Raw genomic sequence first — 23,390 nt, forward strand, 5'->3', positions numbered from 1 at the left:
TGGGAGCGCCGGGTACGTGAGCAAACTGGGGGCCTACGGAGGTGGAGCTGAGATCAGGAGGTGACGTCAGCGGAGGGGCCGGGCGGGTGCGGGGCGTAACCAGTCTGGGGCGCGGCTTAGGGAAGGTGAACCGAGAGCGTGAAGTGGACGTCAGCTGAAGGACAGGGTCGGCTTAGGGCGTGGCTAGCGCGGGAAGAGGCCTAGGAGACGTGAGCGGAAAGGGAACGGCGACGTCCACTGAGGGTCGTGGCTGGTGTAGGACGTAGCGAACGTGGGGCGGGACCTAGGGAGGGTGAGCGGGAACGGGACAAAAGCCGAGGCCCAGGGCCGGTGAGGACGTGGGCCGCGTGAGAAGGGGACTAGGGAGGTGGAACGCAGACCAGAAAGAGACAGAAGCGGAGGGGCGGGGCCGGTGCAATACGTGTGCAGAGCGAGGCGGGACCTAGGAAGGGGTCGCGGGAACGGGGCGTCAGCGGAGGGGCGGGGCCGGTGCCAAGCGTAACCAGCGTGGGGCGCGGCTAGGGAAGGTGAGCGGAGACAAGGAGGGCATGTCTACTGAAGGACAGGGCTGTTCGGGGCGTGGCTAGCGGGGGAAGGGACCTTGGGAGGGTGAGGAGAGAGAGGGGCCGGGGACGTCCACTGAGGGGCGGCGCTGGTGCGGGACGTGGCGAGGGTGGGGCGGGGCCTAGGGAGGGTGAGCGGGAACCGGACAAAAGCCGAGGGGCAGGGCCGATGTGGGACGTGGCCAGCCACGGGGCGCGGCCGAGGGAGATTAAGGCGGGATGGGGCGTCGGCCCAAAGGCTGCACCGGCGTAGGTCGTGATTACCGTGAGGCGGGGCCTGGAAAAGGTGAGCGGAGTCCCCAGACGCGGATGCACGATCGGCGGGGCCNGAGCCGACTGCTGCTTCTCTACCTGCCGTGACTGTTTTGGGCAGTTCCAGGTGAGACTCAGAGCTTTGGGGTCTTTTGCACTGAGCGCGCCGATGTGTCCCCGTTAGGGTGACAGGTGTGTGCACAGCCCGCGTTGGCTGGACACGCTGGGTTGGGGGCTTGGGCCTCGCGGGACCCCGGCGGCCGCGCTTGGCGCGGGTTAGTGGGCCGAGCAGGGCAGGCGGGGTCTGTGCTAGTGGTGAAGACCCAGCTGCATAGGTGGGACATGGCCCAGAGCAGGGGGTGCTTATCGCGAGACTGAGTGTCCGGGACCTGGGGAGCAGCGTGGGTGCCACCGAGAATCGCTTTGGGTCGTTAAGTCGTCGGTGTTGCAGATTCATGTTTTCCTGGGGCGACTCCCATAGCTATCTGAAGATTTTTTTTTTTTGAGAAGTATGGGATATTCTTTATTTCTTTTCTTTTTATTGTATTTAGAGAGATTGCATGTGGGGGAGGGGCAGAGGGAAGGACAGAATCCCAAGCAGGCTGTAACCCTGTGCGGAACCGATAGAGCGCTGAATCCCAGACCCTGGGATGATCTGAGTCAAAAATCAAGAGTCTGAGTCAGTCACCCAGGCCCCCGATAAGTGTGGGATATTCTAATCACTGTTTTTGTGTTCTGTTTCTTAATGTTTTATATCGAGTTGAGATAATGGATGAGGTTTGTAAAATGGATACCATTTAGGAATATGTGGATTTTGCTTTTAATTGACGAAAAATTAATTTTTCAATATCTGAGGACATTTGATAGGATGTTTCTTGTTTTCCATTGTTAACCGTAAACACAACTGCCAGGGGGCGCCTGGGTGGCTTCCTTGGTTGGTGAGCATGGGACTTTGGATTTCAGCTAAGGTCTTAATACCAGGGTCCTGGGATCGAGCCCCAAATCAGGCTCCACGGTGAGCATGGAGACTGCGTGGGTTCTGTCTCTCCCCGTGTCCCTCTTCCCTCCCCTGTGTGAGAGCGCATTCTCTCTCTCAAAAAAAGGAAATGCCTGTTATTTTAGCAGCAACTGATGCGGTTATTTGGGAGTGAATAAAAGAGAATTGCAATCTGGGACAAACAAGCTTTAGAAACACTGTAGGGAAGCATGGGAACAAAGGAGAGGCATGCTTTTTTACAGAGAAAAGGGATAATATGGGAAGGTTGCTGTGAACTAAAAGTCCACTGGAATAAACAGAGTGTTTGAAATGTGGTGGCTTCTCACTGGCTGAACTGGTGTCCTGAGGGATAAGGAAAGCATCTCTTCCTCTTGCTGGAGTTGTTGAGTAGTATCCACGTGCAAGGTCAAGTCCCTGAAGGGTCCAGTCCCTCTTCCTTTTGGGTCTGCAGTTGACTGTGTGTTGTAAGGTGTGAAAGTTTTCCCTGCCATATCTCCCCACTCCGTTTTAGGGAAGTTTCCTATTACTAAGGTTCACACCATAAACATTAAAAATTAGCAATCCAGTTGGATTTCCAAATTTCAGTAGGTTCATTTATACTTTTTTTTAATTTTACATATTCATTTTGAACATGAGCAGGCCAGAGGCAGAGAGAGAGGGAGACACAGAATCCCATGCAGGCTCCAAAAGGTCAGCACAGAGCCGGATGTGGGGCTCCAACTCCTGAACCGTGAGATCATGACCTGAGCCAAAATCAAGAGTCGGATGTTCAACCGACTGACCCCCCCCCAGGGTGCCCCAATATACCCTTAATAAACCTTAACATGAAAATGTAGGTTAACATCTTTTTTTTATACTTCCTTTGGAAAATCTGATCCTGGTTGGAATTTGGCAATACCTGATGCTAACCACTCATGCTGCATAATTTCTTGATTATTTACAAGAGAAGACACTCTTCTGGCCCTCTCAAAACTTTTATGGTTATTTTTAAAATGTTTATTTCTGAGAGAGAGTAAGCCACAGGGGAGGGACAGAGAGAGAGGTAGACAGAGGTCCAAAGATCTGTGCTGACAGCAGAGAAGCCAATGCAGGACTCAAACTCAGGAAACATGAGATAATGATTTGACCCAAAGTCACACTTAACTAACTGAGATACTCAGGTGCCCTTTTTCTCAAAACGTTCAGTTGACTTAATATTAATATTTGAACTCAAATCAACTCAGAATTTGGAAGATATATTTCTGTTAGGCAACAGAACAGTAACCACTATGGAGCTCCTATAAAGCAGGGGTCCCAGAAGCACCTGGGTGGCTCAGTAGGTAAAGGGTCCAACTTCAGCTCAGGATCTCATGGTTCGTGGGTTCAAGCCCCACATCGGGCTCAGTGCTGACCCTGGAGCTGCCTCGGATTCTGTTCTCTCTCACTCTCTGACCCTCTCCTGCTCATGCTGTCTCTCTCTCTCAGAAATAAATAAAACATTTAAAAAAATTAAAAAAAAAAAAAGAAGGGGTCCCAGTACTTCCCCAGGTTTCTGAATCTCCATTCCCCTGAGCTCACCTTATTCCTCTCAGACCTTCCTGGCACTTGGTTTTAACAGGTGTCTCTCAGTCATCTGGAGCTTCCATCAAGGAAGCTTGCCTTTACCAGTTAGAAGCCCTATAGAAATCAAAGATAAATAAAAAATTGCAACAAAAGGACTAGGATACCCTGGGAAATCTTTGGGAATTATGTATCAACGGCAGAGTCTAGGGATCTGACATTCGCTTATTGTTTTCTGGAATGAACACTGCTTATGTTCTGTCTGATAAACAAATTTTCTTGGACTGCTAAGTTAAAGAGTAGTTAAAGAGGGATGCCTGGGAGGCCCAGTCGCTTGAGGATCCCACTTTGGCTCAGGTCATGGTCTCAGGATTCGTGGGTTCGAGCCCCACATCAGACTCTGTGCTGACAGCCTGGAGCCTCCTTCAGGTTCTGTGTCTTACTCTCTCTGCCCATACCCTGGTCCCACTGTCTCTCTCAAAATAAGTAAATAAAACATTAAAAAAAAGGAAGGAAAGAACCAGCAGTAGGAAGCCAACTATCTCAGGCCCAATGTAAATATCTCTATCTTGCCACTTTAAGATCAGGGTCTGCTTTCTCCACTCTGTCTCATACATCATTATTTTGGGATAAATGTAAAGAGCTCTGTCTCAGTAATTTAACTTAATGCTTCTATCCATTTTCCTTTCACAAATAAGCTTTCATGTTGTCTTTTGTTTGCCTGAAAATTGCACAAACTGATTTTAATACCTTTTGCCAACAATGGAACAGCACAAAAAATGATATTTAATAAATATTAAAACATAGCTTATTAGCTGTCACCCGAGGGTGTTACTGTGACTCTATCCCAGTGCCTAGATGCACTTGCTAATTCACAGTCCTGTTTGGCTTGTCCTACCTCAGGGCATTTGCACTTGTCATTCTTCTTTGCATTAGTCTTCCCCAGATCTTGTCCTGAACGACTGCCACTCTCATTTCTCTTTACTTTCTCAGAACCACATTCTCTGAACACGTTTCTAAAACAACTTTTGTTTTCTAACAGCACATATTTTTAGGATTTGTTCAGCTATTGCATCCTTAGAACTGCGCCTACAATTTAGAGGGGAATCTCCTATATCTGTTTTTGGTTGTATTTTTTTCCTCTAGAAATCTTTGTAAGCTTTCATTCCTGTATAATTTATCAATCTTCTGGGTCTTGCATCCATATGTCTGAGACGCCACTGCCCCTGGCATTCTGCAGAATGGGTGCTGTGTTAGCAGGCATGAAAACTACAGTAATCTTACTGTCCATTTCCATGACAGCTCCTGGGTGACCAGGTGCATTGTCAGTGAGCAGTGATATTTTTGAAAAGAAGGTTTTGTTTTGTTTTGTTTTCTGAGCTCTAGGTCTCAACAGTGGGCTCAAAATACTCAGCAAACCACATTCTGAACAGATGTGCTATCATCTAGCCTTTGTTATTCCATTGATGGAGCGCAGACAGGGTAGATCTATATCATCCCTAAGAGCCCCAGGATTTTCAGGATGGTACACGGGCATGGGCTTAGACTCAGTAACCAGCTGCATCAGCTCCTAACAAGAATCAGTCTGTCCTTTGAAGATTTGAGGCAGCCACTGACTTCTCCCTGGCATTGAAAGTCCTCGATGGTATCTTCTTCCAACAGAAGAGATAGAGACCGATCACGAGCAGAGGAGGGGCAGAGAGAGACACACACATGCTCTGAGCTGTCAGCACAGAGCCCGACGTGGGGATGGATCCCACAAACTGTGAGGTCATGACCTGAGCCGAAGTCAGACGTCCAACCGACTGAGCCACCCAGGCGCCCCTTACTTCACATTCTTACCACCCGTTCACTGGAGTAGCACTTTTAATTTCCTTCAAGGACTCTTGCGTTCACAGCTCGGCTGACTGTTTGACACAAGAGACCTAGCTTTCATCTGATCTCTGCTTTCAGCATGCCTTCCTCACGAAGCTTATTAATTTTAGCTCTTGATTTAATGTGAGAGACCTTGAACACTTGGGAGGCCAGTGTAGACTTATTAATTGGCCTGATATCAGTATTACCAAACTGTGACACAGAGATAACAACATGAGCAATTGCTATAAGAAAACTGGCACTGATCAACATTGCCACACACCTTTGTAGAAAGCAGTATCTGTAAAGCACAACAAGACACGGTGTGCCTGCCTGTGGTCAGACTGTAAGGGAAAGAAGTTCTGTATCCTTGTAGGCCCAGGCCTTCAAACCCCCCTATACTTCATCTCCAGAAGGGCAAATGAAGTGCAGAGCTGACCCTTCATCTTCTCCAAGTCAGATTTACTTGACATCCTACTGACTGCCATGCTCTGCACGCTTCAAAATATGATAGGCTTCATGAATAAATTATACTTTTAATGTTCATTTTCCCATAAGTAGGATGTGTTTCAACTAATTTTGAATAATATGAAAAAGTATATACATCTTAGGACCTGTCTTCATATGTCAAAGAATAAATTACTGAGGAAAAACCAGGCAATATATTTTCATTTCAGGCACAGGCGTTTGGTTCCAAACAGAACACTTTGTCTTTTTTCTTCTTCTTAATGTGTTTGTATCAAATATAAAAATGAACCTAGAGTAACTCTCAGAAGGGAGCATTATTTTTACAGCAGACATTTAAGGTAACCAAGTTCTCATTTCCTGGTTCTCTGACACGTTCCCACTTGCCAGCCTCGTCACACTGCACCATCCTTGAGGCAGTGAGAAAGGAGTGTCTGCGGTAGGAGACTGTGGGCAAGGCTTGTGCCAGGCAGAGAGTGGAGCTCTGTTACAGAGTAAAAAGGATACATTACCAGATCCTGGGTTGTGTAATGCCTCATTTAGGAGAGATCATTTTAGAAATTGTTTTAAAAAAAGAAAACTTTTGGAACAGAATCATAAAGGGTATCATATCTTTTAGGAAAACTTGTGGAAAATACAAGTATTTTAGTTAATTTCTTAAACACTTATTTGAGCAAAGCTTTAGAAATCCTCATGGAGAAGGTAGGAATACTATTAGAGACTTCCCCCTCCCGCCGCCCCCCCCCCCCATGGTAACAGACCTTCTGTAAAATTGCTGAGAGAAGCCAAACCTATTGTGCCTCAGGAGCTGAGAGCAGACTACAGTCAGGTGAGTTGGGTGAGTTGGGACAGGGAGGCAGGCTAGTGGATTTCTGAAGATGGTGGCAGGTCTAAAGATCCTACTTGTAAGGCCAGTGAGAAAACAGGGAAGAAATTAAAGCCGGAGAGTGTTTATGATAAACTTGTGTTTGTAGGTGATGTCAGCCTCACCCAGCAGCCTCTGGGGAGGGACGTGGTTCCTGGAGGTTGAGCTCTATAAACACTCTTGAACACCCAGGTTTGGAGTTTGGAGACCAACCTCTGGGCTGGTGAGAGCTTCCATCTGCTGCCACCTCCATGGGGATGGCGGGACCTTGCACTGGGGACCCTTCTGGACCTCACCCCGTGTACCTCTTCCTCTGGCTGTTCATCCTTAAAATAAACCAGTAAAACCAAGTAAAGTGTTATCCTAAATTCAGGAGTCAGTCTAGAAAATTACCAAACCTAATTTGAGGGGTTGTGGGAACCCTAGACTCTCTGGTGCTCTCAGCAGAAATGTGGACAGCCTGGGCACTACATTTGTGGCTGGCATCGGAAGTAGAGGAAGTCCCATGGGGCTAAGACTTTGATCTTGCGGGGTCTGATGCTGACTCCAGGATGATGGTGTCAGAATTGAACTGAATCCTTGGACACTCAGGCAGTGTCAGGGAATTAGTTGTTGGTGTGAAGAAGACTCCTCAGACAAATATTTAGATTTTGAGAAATCTATGACTGTTGTGTTTTATAGGGTGTTGGTCATTTAGAGGGTTAAAGAAATGGACGTAAAAGTAAGGTAAGGCAGAACTAACAATATATGTTTTTTTAATCTCTTATTATTGAGCACGAGCCATGCAACCAGGCCTTGGGATAGTTCCTGCGTATGCAGTTGGTATAAAACTGCATTAAAAAAATTTTTTTTTTCCTGACAGAGAGAGGGAGGGTCAGAGAGAGAGGGAGACACAGAATCTGAAGCAGGCTCCAAGCTCTGAGCTGGCTGTCAGCACAGAACCCGATCGGGGCTCAAACCCACAAACTGTGAGATCATGACCTGAGCCAGAGTCGAGCCCTTAACTGACTGAGCCACCCAGGTGCCCCTTTCTTAATATTTTTTAATGTTTTATTTATTTTTGAGAGAGAGAGACAGTGTGAGCGGGGAAGGTCAGAGAGAGACGGAGACACAGAATCAGAAGACAGGCTCCAGGCTCTGAGCTGGCTGTCAGCACAGAGCCTACGCGGGGCTGGAACCTATGAACCATGACATCATGACCTGAGCTGAAGTCAGACGCTTAGCCGACTGAGCCACCCAGGCGCCCCTAAAACTGCATTTTTTTTTCCTCGATGCATGCAGAAAGGATACATGGGGATTGAGGTAGGCAGTTAAAGGGCTGGAATCAGGGGTTGATAGACTTCAAGTGGTGTCAGTGGAATGTAGGTCCCCAGGTGTGGAGAGCGTGGGCATGGGGAGTGATTCTGTGGGCGAACTGGAAAGACAGAGGCTGTGGTTGCTGGAGGGATCTAGGATTCTTCATCTGACAGGGGGCAATCCTGGTAAGACCTGGCAGGAGGCTGTAGCCCTTAAGAGGACCATGTTTAGAAATCTGCGTTTGGGAAACAACAGAATTGAAATACTACCTGTGTCATTCCTTAGCCATGTAATTTTCTCCTATTTCTAAAGCCTTTTTTTTAAAAAAATATTTTTATTTATTTCTAGGAGAGAGAGAGGGAGACAGCGTGAGCAGGGGAGGGTCAGAGAGAGAGGGAGATACAGACTCTGAAATAGGTTCCAGGCTCTGAGCTGGCAGTCAGCACAGAGCCCGATGCGGGGATCGAACCCACGAACTGCGAGATCATGACCTAAGCGAAAGTCGGACACTTAACCGACTAAGCCACCCAGGCGCCCCTCCTATTTCTAAAGCTTTCTGAAACTGTCATTCGTGTATATAATTCTGGGCTGCAGTAATAAAATACCACAGACTTGGCGGCTTCAGCAACCCACATTTGTTTTTCACAGTTCTGGAGCCTGGNCTAATTAACTCTGCATTTGGCAGAATGTATATAGAAATTAGAGTACAACTTAGAATCCTGTTGCAATTTGGTAGGACTAACAGATGCTAGAATTAATCAAGAGGATTCTGTTGCCTTTGAACCAGAAAACAGGATTAACATATGGAGGATTGATGCAGTGATCTGGTGTCGAGAATGGAGAGCTCACTGCAGGAGAGATCACTGTGGGGCTATCCTTCCAACGAGCCATGTCAGCCCCTAACCGGACCGCAGGACCTGTCTGCTCTGATATCTTATAAAGAACACGTGAGTTTTTAGATGAGAGGTGTCACTTACTGACCCCAAGCTTTGCATGAAAGTTGTTCATCCTACAGAATGCTGGGCATTGCTTCATAGTTCTCTACTTTTGATAGTAGTATACCTCTCATTTGTATTAATGAAGTGTTTGCTGTAAAAGAAGCATCTGCACATTGGACGTAAAAGAAGCATACTGCACACTCAGTACCACTATTTTTTAACGTAATTTCTACAGCAGTCATGGGGCTCAAACTCATGATCCTGAGGCCAAGAGTCACCTGCCCTTCCAACTGAACCAGCCAGGTGCTTCTCAATACTACTGTTTAACCTAGGTTATAATTGCCGACCAGGAAATCAAAATTGCCAAGTTACTTCATTTTGAGGCTCCATTGTGATGAAATAATTGTGTATGTATTTCTTTATGAATGTATCTGAAAAGCAAAAGGCAGATCTGCACGGAGAACTTTAGATTTGAATCACATATGAAATTTGAGGTTTCTATACATACAGTTCCCTCTGTGTTATTACTGTCTTGTTGACAGTTGTCCCCTAGGGATTGTTCAGCCTGGCCCTCCTTATACAGTGTCTGATATTTTAGGAATCTGTGACCTACAAAGATATAGCTGTAGACTTTACCCAGGAAGAATGGGCCCTGATGGATTTATCTCAGAGAACGCTGTACAGAGATGTGATGCTGGAGAACATTAGTCATCTGGTCTCTGTGGGTGAGTCTGTCACCATCCATTCATTCATCCATCCTTACATCCATCTTTTTATTTATTAACCTTGTTCCAGGATAGCTTCCACATATTCTAATACAGCTGTCTGCTCTAACTCATATTCTTTTGTAGCATTTCCAACTACTAGATAAATTTGTATCGTTCTTTCATCATGTGCGTTACATGATAATTTGAATATAGTGTTAGACACAAGTGTATATCTACTGTACTTTTTCCAAGACCCAGAACAATGCTGGTAATACAGTGAATATTTTTGGAATGAATAAATAAACATCCTGAATATTTTCTGTCCTGGGTAGTATGGTGAGGCGTAAGCATACTAGAAAATATAACATCTTGTATCACTTTCTATATAAATCTCCACAGAATATTTTGTTGGAGCTTATGTTCATTGTATTCCTTTGAAAGTAATGTTCACCCCTTGTGAGAACATTTACTTCCTTCTGGATGTAAACACTAAGCCTCTTGCACTCTCGCAGCTTGGGCAAGAACATCAGCAATTAGAGATCTTACTGTATATTGGTGCAGTGTTAGGATGAGAACGTTTAACCATGTTTTTAGTGTTCAAGGCGTTATTCTCTGGGCTCTTCTTCAGAGCCTACATTGTTCTTCCTCAGTTGCCTGTACAGTAGAGTTTCAGGCACAGTTCTCAGCAAGAAATTGCAAATTCACATACCATTCTCCATTGATATAGGGTGTCATTTCTTCAGATCAGATGTGATCTCCCAGTCAGAACACAGAGGGGAGCTGTGGAGGGAAGAAAGAGGACCTCCCCAAGGCTGGAGTCCAGGTGAGCTGCAGACATGTACTCAGTGTGAGAAGAATAGTGAGTAAGCAGGGTCTTACTGATGTCCGTGCAGATTTCCTTGAGTGAACGACAGCTTCAGGAACTGTGAGTGGCCAGTCAGATAACATTCCTCAGATTGTGTCGTTATTTGGCCCATGTCCGTTTCTCTTCATGTACCTGTACTTACATTTGACCTCAGAAAAGCAATGTCCTATCCTCGTTGAAGGTCAAATTTCACATTGTGGTCTTTGTCATGATTTCTGGTCTCTTTCTTTTAGGATTTCCACTCTGATATTCTCTACAACAGCCCATCATTATATTATTTTTTCTCTTAACTTAAACATGGAGTTTTGTCCTAATGATATTACTCTAAAATGTATGTCTTCACCAGTATTTTCCTCAATTTCACGTCATTTGGTCATGTGTGCTTACCTGGTCTCGTGAGCTTTTCAACACTTTAATTCCCTACTCAAGGTGTTCTTAGGTTTATTTCTTTTTTTTTCTTCAATTATTTTAGGTACGAAAAATAGCCATAATAAGCAAGAAATAATACCTATGCAAGATATCTGCACGAAGGACCCACCTAACTGCTGGACAGTAGTAAGTGTCATGAAGACAAACCTTGCCTATCCGTGTTCAAGGCCTGGGAAGAGCCTAAGTCATCAATTGAGGAGAATCACATAACAGTTGTTAGAGTTTGCTATAAGTACCTTCTCACAGAATGTGATTGAAAATTTAAATCTGGGGAAGATACTAGCTTGGATTTGAGCTATAACTGTTCTGATAAACGGATAATTGCAAAAGTATGGTTTATTGGCATGACATATAATGAAATCTTCTAAAACAGTCAGCCCTCCAGTAAAGATGCAGCAAAGAGTAAACATGTTTGTGCATGCTGGAGATGAACACCCCATGTACATGTAAGTGATCTAGGAAAGGTTTTATTTGGAAGGGTTCATCCTGGAATTCATAGGTAGAGAACAGGATGCATAGATGTTCAGGAGAAGTCCTGTAACAGTCTTCTATCTCTTTCCCAAAAGCAGAGATATCACCCAAGAGAAGACCTCTCTGTATATAGTGGGTATGATGAAGTTTTCACTCGCATCTACACAATGACTCAATATGTCTTAAGTCACACTGGACAGAAACTGTATAAATGCAATGAATGTGGAAAACACTTCACCCGAAATGCCAACCTTCATACCCATAAAATAAGTCACACAGGAGAGAATCCATTTGCTTGTAATCAGTGTGGGAGGCGCTTCAGGTACTTTTCATCTTTAACTAGACATAACCGAATTCATACTGGAGAGAAGCCTTATGAATGTCATCTATGTGGAAAGCATTTGTTCGTAGTTCCCTGAAACAGCATCAGAGAACTCACACTGGTGAGAAACCATATTCGTGTCAACTATGTGGAAAAGGCTTCGTGACAAAGTCTAATCTTCGAGAACATGAGAGAACTCACAGTGGAGAAAAACCATATAAATGTCATCTATGTGGAAAAGCCTTTGTTCAAAGTTCTTGTCTTAGAAAACATGAGAGAATTCACACTGGAGAGAAGCCATATATATGTCAAATATGTGGAAAAGCCTTTGTTCAAAGCTCTTGTCTTAGAAAGCATGAGAAAATTCACACTGGTGAGAAACCATATAAATGTCATCTGTGTGGAAAAGCTTTTGTTACAAACTCTGATCTTAGAAAACATGAGATAACTCACACCGGAGGGGAATCATATATGGGTCATCTGTACGGAAAAGCCTTTGTTCAATGCGCTTCTCTTAGAACACAGGAGAAAACTCACACTGGCGAGAAACCATATACATGTCATCAGTGTGGAACAATCTTTGTTACAAGCTCTGATCTTAGAAAACATGAGAAAACTCACACTGATGGGGAATCCTATACATGTTGTCTATGTGGCAAAGCCTTTGTTCAGTGCTCTTGTCTTAGAAAACATGAGAACACTCATACTGCCGAGAAACCATATGCATGTCATCAGTGTGGAAAAGCCTTTGTTACAAGCTCTAATCTTCGTAAACATGAGAAAACTCACACTGGAGAAAAACCATATACATGTCATCTATGTGGAAAAGCCTTTACTCAAAGCTCTAATCTTCGAGAACATGAGAGAACTCACACTGGTGAGAAACCATATATATGCCATCTATGTGGAAAAGCCTTTGTTCAAAGCTCTTGTCTTAGAAAACACGAGAAAACTCACACTGGCGAGAAACCATATACATGTCACTTATGTGGAAAAGGCTTCGTTACAAGGTCTAATCTTCGACAACATGAGAAAATTCACACTGGAGAGAAACCATATAAGTGTCATCTATGTGGAAAAGCCTTTCTTCAAAGCTGTAATCTTCGAGAACATGAGAGAACTCACAGTGGAGAGAAACCATATACATGTCATCTCTGTGGAAAAGACTTTGTTCAAAGCTCTTATCTTCGAGAACATGAGAGAACTCACACTGGTGAGGAACCTTATACTTGTCATCTATGTGGAAAAGCCTTTGTTACAAGCTCTAATCTTAGAAAACACGAGAAAACTCACACTGGTGAGAAACCATATACATGTGATCTGTGTGGAAAAGGCTTCGTTATAAGGTCCAGTCTTCGAGAACACGAAAGAATTCACACTGGAGAGAAACCATATACATGTCATCTATGTGGAAAAGCCTTTCTTCAAAACTCTTACCTTCGAGAACATGAGAGAACTCATACTGGTGAGAAACCATATAAATGTCATCTATGTGGAAAAGCCTTTGTTCGAAGGTCTTGTCTTAGAAGACACGAGAAAACTCACACTGGAGAGAAACCATATACGTGTCATCAGTGCGGAAAAGCCTTTGTTACAAGCTCTCATCTTAGAAAACACGAGAAAACTCACACTGGCAAGAAACCATATACATGTCATCTATGTGGAAAAGCCTTTGTTACAAGATCTGATCTTAGAGACCATGAGGGAACTCACACTGGAGAGGAACAATATATATGTCATCTGTGTGGAAAAACCTTTGTTACAAGCTCTGATCTTAGAGACCACGAGGGAACTCACACTGAAGAGAAACCATATACATGTCTTCCATGTGGTAAAGCCTTTGTTACAAACTCTGATCTCAGAGACCATGAGGAAACTCACCCTAATTCTAGTGAATGAACATCAAAGTGCCTTCAGCCACAGCGCTAATGCGAAACCAGCCAGAGGACTCAGGTGGGGGAAGTTCCATGGCCATATTCATTATGGAAATGCCTTCATTTTTAACTTCTCAACATGAGTGAACTGCATTTGGAGGAACCCTATATTTGTAATCAAAGAGGAAGAGACATTACCTGGCCTCTGGTCTTAGGGTGCACAAGAAGATCAAGTCTGAATAATAATCTAATGTTCTTAACTGGGAAATTACACAGGAAAATCTTTATATAAGGAGGTCACTCTAGGAGAATAATAGAAAAGTTAATGCTGGAGAACTTATTCATTGTTATATGCATGGAAAAAAAGCGTTGACTAGTAGAAAAACTATTGTAGACATGTGAAGTTTCACACTCTATGTAATAGTGAATGAATGGAAGTCTTCAGAGATTTATAATTCCTTAGTTAACCTGTAGTTTCTCACACTGTATATATACCATTGCTAAAATAAGATGAAAGGTTAGACTTTGAATTAGAAATCCCTGATTAGGAAAAACATTTATCAAGAGTGTCTTAACACACAGTTTAGACATTAATTTATAATTTTGCCTAATGGCCTATTATAAAAATATAGATATGTGGGATTGTGACATCATCTGGAATTCTAAATTCAGAATTTTGTAACAGTGATTTTTATTCTTTCAATTGGAGTAGTTCTTAGAATTGCATATGAAGCAAAGTTGTTGCTGAAAAATCCAGTATGTTGGTCAGGACCTATTTTTCATTCAGCAGTAGTAATTATGATGATTGGATTCAACTAGAAAGTATCTTTGAATATTAACATGAAAAACAATACAAGATGATGCATCATTTCTACATATTGTTAACCATGTGTGTAGGTCGTAATGATGAATTAAAGATTGTTACATAGGGAGTTTGTGACTAAATTCTATATAAATTTTCACTTTAAAATGCCAATATTGAGACAATGAGGGTATTACATAACAAGGGGGTCCATTCAACAAGAGGACATAAGATCTGTAAGTCTTCACTCAACATAGGAGCACCTAGATATATAAAACAAATATGAACAGATGTAAAGGGAGAGGCAGGTATGCAATAGAAGGGGGACGTTAATACACACTTTCATCAACGAATGAATCATTCAGACAAAATCAGAAAACATCAACCGTCAGTGACACATTAGATGAGATGGCCTTCACAGAGGCACACCACACACTTCATCCAAAAGCAGCAGAATAACACTCTTCGCAAGTGCACATGAGACATTCTCCAGAATTGGTCATAGCATGGTTAGTACCAATGGGTAATTTTTTTCTCGTTTATCCAACCCATGTAATTGTCCCTCTTCCTATTTAAAAAAAACCCTGCTTTCACCCCACAGATGGGACACTTTGCCGGTTACTGCTGGAATCAATGCTCCGCAAACTGCAATTCTATAATCCCAAATAAACACTCATCTCCCTCTCCTTGTAGCTATTGTTTTCAGGTTGGCAGAGGGGACAAGAAGTGTTTCTTTTCCTTTCTTGGCCAGGCACTGCAGAGCGAGATCAAAGAGAGCTGACTTTGGAAGGAAGTCTTACCTTTTCTGTTTCTCCCAGTTTTTAGGATCCCATCCCCAGCTCCAGAATGAGTGTGCTCACTCTGCCACTGCCTCAGAAGGTGCCATCATCAACCACCAAACTACTGAAGAAAAATAATTGTTAAAATAAATATTTTAGTATTTGTTTATTTTTGAGAGAGGGAGATAATCCGGGCCGGCCTTGGGCTGTCCTCACAAAGCCCATTGAACTTGAACCCATTAACCATGAGATCAGGACCTGAGGCAAATTCAGATGCTCAAGACTGAGCTATCCAGGTGCCCCGAAGAAAAAATAATTTTCCTTTAACCCTTCTAGGTTCTTGGCTGTGACACCCCACCTGAGCTGGGTTGCCAGGCAACACTAAATGGGGAGCTCTCAGTCCCTGTCCCATGGTGCGCAAAGCTGCCCTTTCCCAGGCAAGGGGGGCACGTGCGCATTACGCTGGCGGCCAGCGGGCTCTGGACAGTGACCACACTGGACATGCTCACTGAAGGTTGAGGGCTGTGCCCAGCATCCTGGAGGCTCCTCTCAGGGGGCGCAGACTTGCTCCTGGGCGTCTCCGTATGGATCACTCTCCACCCTCACCGGTGCCCCTTTAGGAACACTCCTTTCTCCACACCCACGGCTCAAAGCGGGATGTGGGTGGGGGACCTGGGGGCCGGGGACGTGGGCATGCGAAGGACAGCCGCCGCGGGAGTCTGCGAGGTCAAAGTGGAATTTTGGGGGCATTCCCAGTGGAGCAGGTCCAGATGCAACCCAGCCTCCCACAGAGGCAACTTTCCCTGAAAGATGGATGCGTTCCTTGCTAGTAAACTCTTTTTAATCTCCTCTCTTTGGCTTTAAAAACCTTTTCCTGTTTCGCCCAGAGAAGCCCCCTCTCCTTACTGGATGCGATGACCTCCCCCCCCAACACACACAAACCGTTTAATAAAGTCAATTAGATCTTTAAATCGACGGGATTGAATGCAGTTTTTTAGTACATCAAGGGGAAATAGGGCCCCTACATACATGCTTCTACTGGCTTTTAATATTTAATTTCTTTATAACTCTGAAGTAGCTGAAAAAACAGGTGTACTAACACATTTCAAATTCCAAAATTTTATTTATACCCAAAATAGAAGTATTTCCAATATCTTTCCTTTTTTCCAATTTTAGAAAGTGTATTCACAAGTTCTTTGAAAGTTTTAAGTACATCTAACCCGATTTCAAAGTCACTTTCTCATTTGTTTCAAGCAGGGGGACAGGCCTTCTAATAGCACACAACTTCATACATTGTCAATATCTCCTTTGTTCAAAATAACGTATCACAGATAATTTGCATTGTTTTGATTTCAGCAGTGTGCACTGCCTCTTTTGAGATTATGTATATTAGTACTTGGCAAAATGTTAATTTCTGAGGAAATGGTTCCAGTAGCATTCAATCTCAGTGCCCTGTGTGAGAAGGAAAACTGGTAAACACAAATAAAAAGGGCAAGCCCAATGTCCAAGGCTGGATATTCCCCTTGAATGCTTTTGGCTTCTATAATCTCGCTTGCCTCTTGCATCAGCCAGAAACCAGGAACCAGAATCTTGACTATACTAATCCTGCTCAACCTGCAAGCACATAGGTATGAATGGTCAGTAAAACCAAAGCACGATGCTCAGCCTTTGGAGGTGACTCTGCTAGGCAGGCACTGCTGTGAAATCAACACTTTTCTGAGTCCCTGAGTGCATGCCGCTTGTCTCTTCCTGGGCACCGAATATTTGCTGTAACGTGTATCTATGTGTTTACAGGTAGTTTTTAGAACAAAAATGAGAATATCCCATGTGCTTGCTGAATTAGAAAAAAATGTATTTATACCTTGTATCCTATTTTAGAAGGCTATTCAATTTATAGAAAAGAAGTTTTAAATACTTGAAATTGAGCTGAACACAGATTTGGCACAATGATTTTGGGAAGGAGACATAATAACTTCTCCCTTTACCTACAGTGGCCATTATTGTCCGTTATTGTATCTCTGGCCAAGAGCAGGTTTATATCAGTATCATGTTGCTAATTAATAGTTACATAACCTAGAATGTACCCATTTTCTTAAAAAGCAAAATGATGTAATACAAGTTCATTGCAAGGTAGTGGAAACTAATTTGACAATAAACTATTTGTAAAAAAATAAAATAAAATGTACATAACAAACAAACAAAAAAAAACAAGTTCATTGCAAGGTAAAAGGTGAACAACTGGGAAAACCTACTGCATGTCATCCTCTACATGTATAAATGTGTTTTTTTCATAAAGAGTAAGCCAGGTCTCTGTAAAACGTTATTTAATCCTATATCATATTTTATTTAACATGATGGCTGATACTCTGCATTTAATTTTCCCTCATGTAAATTATTTTAGGTAAGTAATTTAAGTTTACATTGATCAAGACGAAAACACATGACAACCCATATCCTAACATGGCTTTGCATTTCTTACCTTGCAAGAAACTGTAAAGCTGAAAAAAAAAAATCGGCACAGGGATGTCTAAGTTTAATGCTAATTTCCACTGCACCTGCATTCAGTTTTCTTATCTAGACTCTGGGAGACTGAGTTGTACAGAATGGGTGAGTTACCCTGAACAAACACCCTACAAACGTCCCCCAGTTAAGGTGGGATATGTAGGACATTCCTCAGGTACTGGTGACTGCCTGAGAACAGAGGCAGGGAGAAAACAAATCGTCAGCTGATATGGAAAACAAAGGCAAAGGGAAAGGCAGATAACATTAAATCTCCTTCTTATAACTTGCAGCCCATTGACAAATACTTGAGGTCTGCAGAGTATGATATTCTTCCAGTAACTCCCAATCTTAATGCTTTGCTAGAGGCAAAAAACAACCTTAGCTTGACAATAATAGCCAGGGCTCCTGGATCCTGTGTCTTCAACATGAAAATCCCTTTGGAAACTTCCTTTGTCTGTATATTCTCTCCCCCACTTAAAAGTATATAACAGATCACAACCTACTGCAACTCTTTCTGCCTAGGAGTCCTGTCCCTGTACTTTTTAATAAAGACACTTTATTTTGCACAAAAAAGTCTCAAGAATTCCTTCCCAGACCCTAGACCCCACATCAAGTCACATAAATTACAGTCATACTGCACATGAAACTCCACTAGAGTTTGTTTGTTTGTTTGTTTTTTTTTTTTTTTTTTTTTAAGAGAGAGCGTGAACAAGGGAGAGGGGCAGATGGAGAATCTTAAGCAGGCTCCACACTCAGCCAGGACCCCACGCAGGGCTCCATCCCATGACCCTGGCATCATGACCTGAGCCAAAATCAAGAGCCAGATGCTCAACCAACTGAGCCACCCAGGCACCCAGTTTGTAACCATCTTAATGATTTACAAGAAAAACACCATGTTAATAATAGACCTCCAGGAACCTCTGCACCCAATTTCCTGGAGCCCTGATGTTACCCTCCCTTCTATAGGATAGAAAACCTTTTATTAGTCAGTCTCTATGATCTCAGTGTAACACTTTCTGTCCATGGTTCCTGTCCCCGTGCTTTAATAAAACCACTTTTTTTTTGCACCAAAAATGTCTCAAGAATTCTTTCTTGGCCGTCAACTTGAAAAGAATTCATTTCCACATCGGTGCCTACCTGCTGGTGTCTCTGCAGAATTTTCTACGTACGTGCCAGAACCTGGGATGCCATCCCAAGTCATCCTCTAGTGGCTGGGGAACACTGAGAGGATGCCCAGGGACCAACCCCATGGCCCATCAACAGCCCCANGGAGAGAAACCATATACATGTCATCTATGTGGAAAAGCCTTTCTTCAAAACTCTTACCTTCGAGAACATGAGAGAACTCATACTGGTGAGAAACCATATAAATGTCATCTATGTGGAAAAGCCTTTGTTCGAAGGTCTTGTCTTAGAAGACACGAGAAAACTCACACTGGAGAGAAACCATATACGTGTCATCAGTGCGGAAAAGCCTTTGTTACAAGCTCTCATCTTAGAAAACACGAGAAAACTCACACTGGCAAGAAACCATATACATGTCATCTATGTGGAAAAGCCTTTGTTACAAGATCTGATCTTAGAGACCATGAGGGAACTCACACTGGAGAGGAACAATATATATGTCATCTGTGTGGAAAAACCTTTGTTACAAGCTCTGATCTTAGAGACCACGAGGGAACTCACACTGAAGAGAAACCATATACATGTCTTCCATGTGGTAAAGCCTTTGTTACAAACTCTGATCTCAGAGACCATGAGGAAACTCACCCTAATTCTAGTGAATGAACATCAAAGTGCCTTCAGCCACAGCGCTAATGCGAAACCAGCCAGAGGACTCAGGTGGGGGAAGTTCCATGGCCATATTCATTATGGAAATGCCTTCATTTTTAACTTCTCAACATGAGTGAACTGCATTTGGAGGAACCCTATATTTGTAATCAAAGAGGAAGAGACATTACCTGGCCTCTGGTCTTAGGGTGCACAAGAAGATCAAGTCTGAATAATAATCTAATGTTCTTAACTGGGAAATTACACAGGAAAATCTTTATATAAGGAGGTCACTCTAGGAGAATAATAGAAAAGTTAATGCTGGAGAACTTATTCATTGTTATATGCATGGAAAAAAAGCGTTGACTAGTAGAAAAACTATTGTAGACATGTGAAGTTTCACACTCTATGTAATAGTGAATGAATGGAAGTCTTCAGAGATTTATAATTCCTTAGTTAACCTGTAGTTTCTCACACTGTATATATACCATTGCTAAAATAAGATGAAAGGTTAGACTTTGAATTAGAAATCCCTGATTAGGAAAAACATTTATCAAGAGTGTCTTAACACACAGTTTAGACATTAATTTATAATTTTGCCTAATGGCCTATTATAAAAATATAGATATGTGGGATTGTGACATCATCTGGAATTCTAAATTCAGAATTTTGTAACAGTGATTTTTATTCTTTCAATTGGAGTAGTTCTTAGAATTGCATATGAAGCAAAGTTGTTGCTGAAAAATCCAGTATGTTGGTCAGGACCTATTTTTCATTCAGCAGTAGTAATTATGATGATTGGATTCAACTAGAAAGTATCTTTGAATATTAACATGAAAAACAATACAAGATGATGCATCATTTCTACATATTGTTAACCATGTGTGTAGGTCGTAATGATGAATTAAAGATTGTTACATAGGGAGTTTGTGACTAAATTCTATATAAATTTTCACTTTAAAATGCCAATATTGAGACAATGAGGGTATTACATAACAAGGGGGTCCATTCAACAAGAGGACATAAGATCTGTAAGTCTTCACTCAACATAGGAGCACCTAGATATATAAAACAAATATGAACAGATGTAAAGGGAGAGGCAGGTATGCAATAGAAGGGGGACGTTAATACACACTTTCATCAACGAATGAATCATTCAGACAAAATCAGAAAACATCAACCGTCAGTGACACATTAGATGAGATGGCCTTCACAGAGGCACACCACACACTTCATCCAAAAGCAGCAGAATAACACTCTTCGCAAGTGCACATGAGACATTCTCCAGAATTGGTCATAGCATGGTTAGTACCAATGGGTAATTTTTTTCTCGTTTATCCAACCCATGTAATTGTCCCTCTTCCTATTTAAAAAAAACCCTGCTTTCACCCCACAGATGGGACACTTTGCCGGTTACTGCTGGAATCAATGCTCCGCAAACTGCAATTCTATAATCCCAAATAAACACTCATCTCCCTCTCCTTGTAGCTATTGTTTTCAGGTTGGCAGAGGGGACAAGAAGTGTTTCTTTTCCTTTCTTGGCCAGGCACTGCAGAGCGAGATCAAAGAGAGCTGACTTTGGAAGGAAGTCTTACCTTTTCTGTTTCTCCCAGTTTTTAGGATCCCATCCCCAGCTCCAGAATGAGTGTGCTCACTCTGCCACTGCCTCAGAAGGTGCCATCATCAACCACCAAACTACTGAAGAAAAATAATTGTTAAAATAAATATTTTAGTATTTGTTTATTTTTGAGAGAGGGAAATAATCCGGGCCGGCCTTGGGCTGTCCTCACAAAGCCCATTGAACTTGAACCCATTAACCATGAGATCAGGACCTGAGGCAAATTCAGATGCTCAAGACTGAGCTATCCAGGTGCCCCGAAGAAAAAATAATTTTCCTTTAACCCTTCTAGGTTCTTGGCTGTGACACCCCACCTGAGCTGGGTTGCCAGGCAACACTAAATGGGGAGCTCTCAGTCCCTGTCCCATGGTGCGCAAAGCTGCCCTTTCCCAGGCAAGGGGGGCACGTGCGCATTACGCTGGCGGCCAGCGGGCTCTGGACAGTGACCACACTGGACATGCTCACTGAAGGTTGAGGGCTGTGCCCAGCATCCTGGAGGCTCCTCTCAGGGGGCGCAGACTTGCTCCTGGGCGTCTCCGTATGGATCACTCTCCACCCTCACCGGTGCCCCTTTAGGAACACTCCTTTCTCCACACCCACGGCTCAAAGCGGGATGTGGGTGGGGGACCTGGGGGCCGGGGACGTGGGCATGCGAAGGACAGCCGCCGCGGGAGTCTGCGAGGTCAAAGTGGAATTTTGGGGGCATTCCCAGTGGAGCAGGTCCAGATGCAACCCAGCCTCCCACAGAGGCAACTTTCCCTGAAAGATGGATGCGTTCCTTGCTAGTAAACTCTTTTTAATCTCCTCTCTTTGGCTTTAAAAACCTTTTCCTGTTTCGCCCAGAGAAGCCCCCTCTCCTTACTGGATGCGATGACCTCCCCCCCCAACACACACAAACCGTTTAATAAAGTCAATTAGATCTTTAAATCGACGGGATTGAATGCAGTTTTTTAGTACATCAAGGGGAAATAGGGCCCCTACATACATGCTTCTACTGGCTTTTAATATTTAATTTCTTTATAACTCTGAAGTAGCTGAAAAAACAGGTGTACTAACACATTTCAAATTCCAAAATTTTATTTATACCCAAAATAGAAGTATTTCCAATATCTTTCCTTTTTTCCAATTTTAGAAAGTGTATTCACAAGTTCTTTGAAAGTTTTAAGTACATCTAACCCGATTTCAAAGTCACTTTCTCATTTGTTTCAAGCAGGGGGACAGGCCTTCTAATAGCACACAACTTCATACATTGTCAATATCTCCTTTGTTCAAAATAACGTATCACAGATAATTTGCATTGTTTTGATTTCAGCAGTGTGCACTGCCTCTTTTGAGATTATGTATATTAGTACTTGGCAAAATGTTAATTTCTGAGGAAATGGTTCCAGTAGCATTCAATCTCAGTGCCCTGTGTGAGAAGGAAAACTGGTAAACACAAATAAAAAGGGCAAGCCCAATGTCCAAGGCTGGATATTCCCCTTGAATGCTTTTGGCTTCTATAATCTCGCTTGCCTCTTGCATCAGCCAGAAACCAGGAACCAGAATCTTGACTATACTAATCCTGCTCAACCTGCAAGCACATAGGTATGAATGGTCAGTAAAACCAAAGCACGATGCTCAGCCTTTGGAGGTGACTCTGCTAGGCAGGCACTGCTGTGAAATCAACACTTTTCTGAGTCCCTGAGTGCATGCCGCTTGTCTCTTCCTGGGCACCGAATATTTGCTGTAACGTGTATCTATGTGTTTACAGGTAGTTTTTAGAACAAAAATGAGAATATCCCATGTGCTTGCTGAATTAGAAAAAAATGTATTTATACCTTGTATCCTATTTTAGAAGGCTATTCAATTTATAGAAAAGAAGTTTTAAATACTTGAAATTGAGCTGAACACAGATTTGGCACAATGATTTTGGGAAGGAGACATAATAACTTCTCCCTTTACCTACAGTGGCCATTATTGTCCGTTATTGTATCTCTGGCCAAGAGCAGGTTTATATCAGTATCATGTTGCTAATTAATAGTTACATAACCTAGAATGTACCCATTTTCTTAAAAAGCAAAATGATGTAATACAAGTTCATTGCAAGGTAGTGGAAACTAATTTGACAATAAACTATTTGTAAAAAAATAAAATAAAATGTACATAACAAACAAACAAAAAAAAACAAGTTCATTGCAAGGTAAAAGGTGAACAACTGGGAAAACCTACTGCATGTCATCCTCTACATGTATAAATGTGTTTTTTTCATAAAGAGTAAGCCAGGTCTCTGTAAAACGTTATTTAATCCTATATCATATTTTATTTAACATGATGGCTGATACTCTGCATTTAATTTTCCCTCATGTAAATTATTTTAGGTAAGTAATTTAAGTTTACATTGATCAAGACGAAAACACATGACAACCCATATCCTAACATGGCTTTGCATTTCTTACCTTGCAAGAAACTGTAAAGCTGAAAAAAAAAAATCGGCACAGGGATG

At 42.7% G+C, this 23,390-nt stretch overlaps 1 protein-coding gene across 1 annotated transcript; it reads left to right on the forward strand.

Moving 5' to 3' along the window:
* Positions 1-8,499: 8,499 nt before the first annotated feature.
* On the forward strand, positions 8,500-18,209 carry LOC144238002 (uncharacterized). The gene is given in 6 exon segments (XM_077771729.1): positions 8,500-8,778; positions 9,368-9,494; positions 10,225-10,299; positions 10,814-10,896; positions 11,337-11,637; positions 11,640-18,209. Coding segments are annotated over 6 exon segments (2,520 nt in total). The 5' UTR covers positions 8,500-8,667; the 3' UTR covers positions 13,463-18,209.
* Positions 18,210-23,390: the final 5,181 nt, after the last annotated feature.

This window comes from Crocuta crocuta, unplaced genomic scaffold, assembly GCF_008692635.1.
Source record: "Crocuta crocuta isolate KB4526 unplaced genomic scaffold, BGI_CrCroc_1.0 scaffold111, whole genome shotgun sequence".
In the NCBI taxonomy this organism is placed as follows: Eukaryota; Metazoa; Chordata; class Mammalia; order Carnivora; family Hyaenidae; genus Crocuta; species Crocuta crocuta.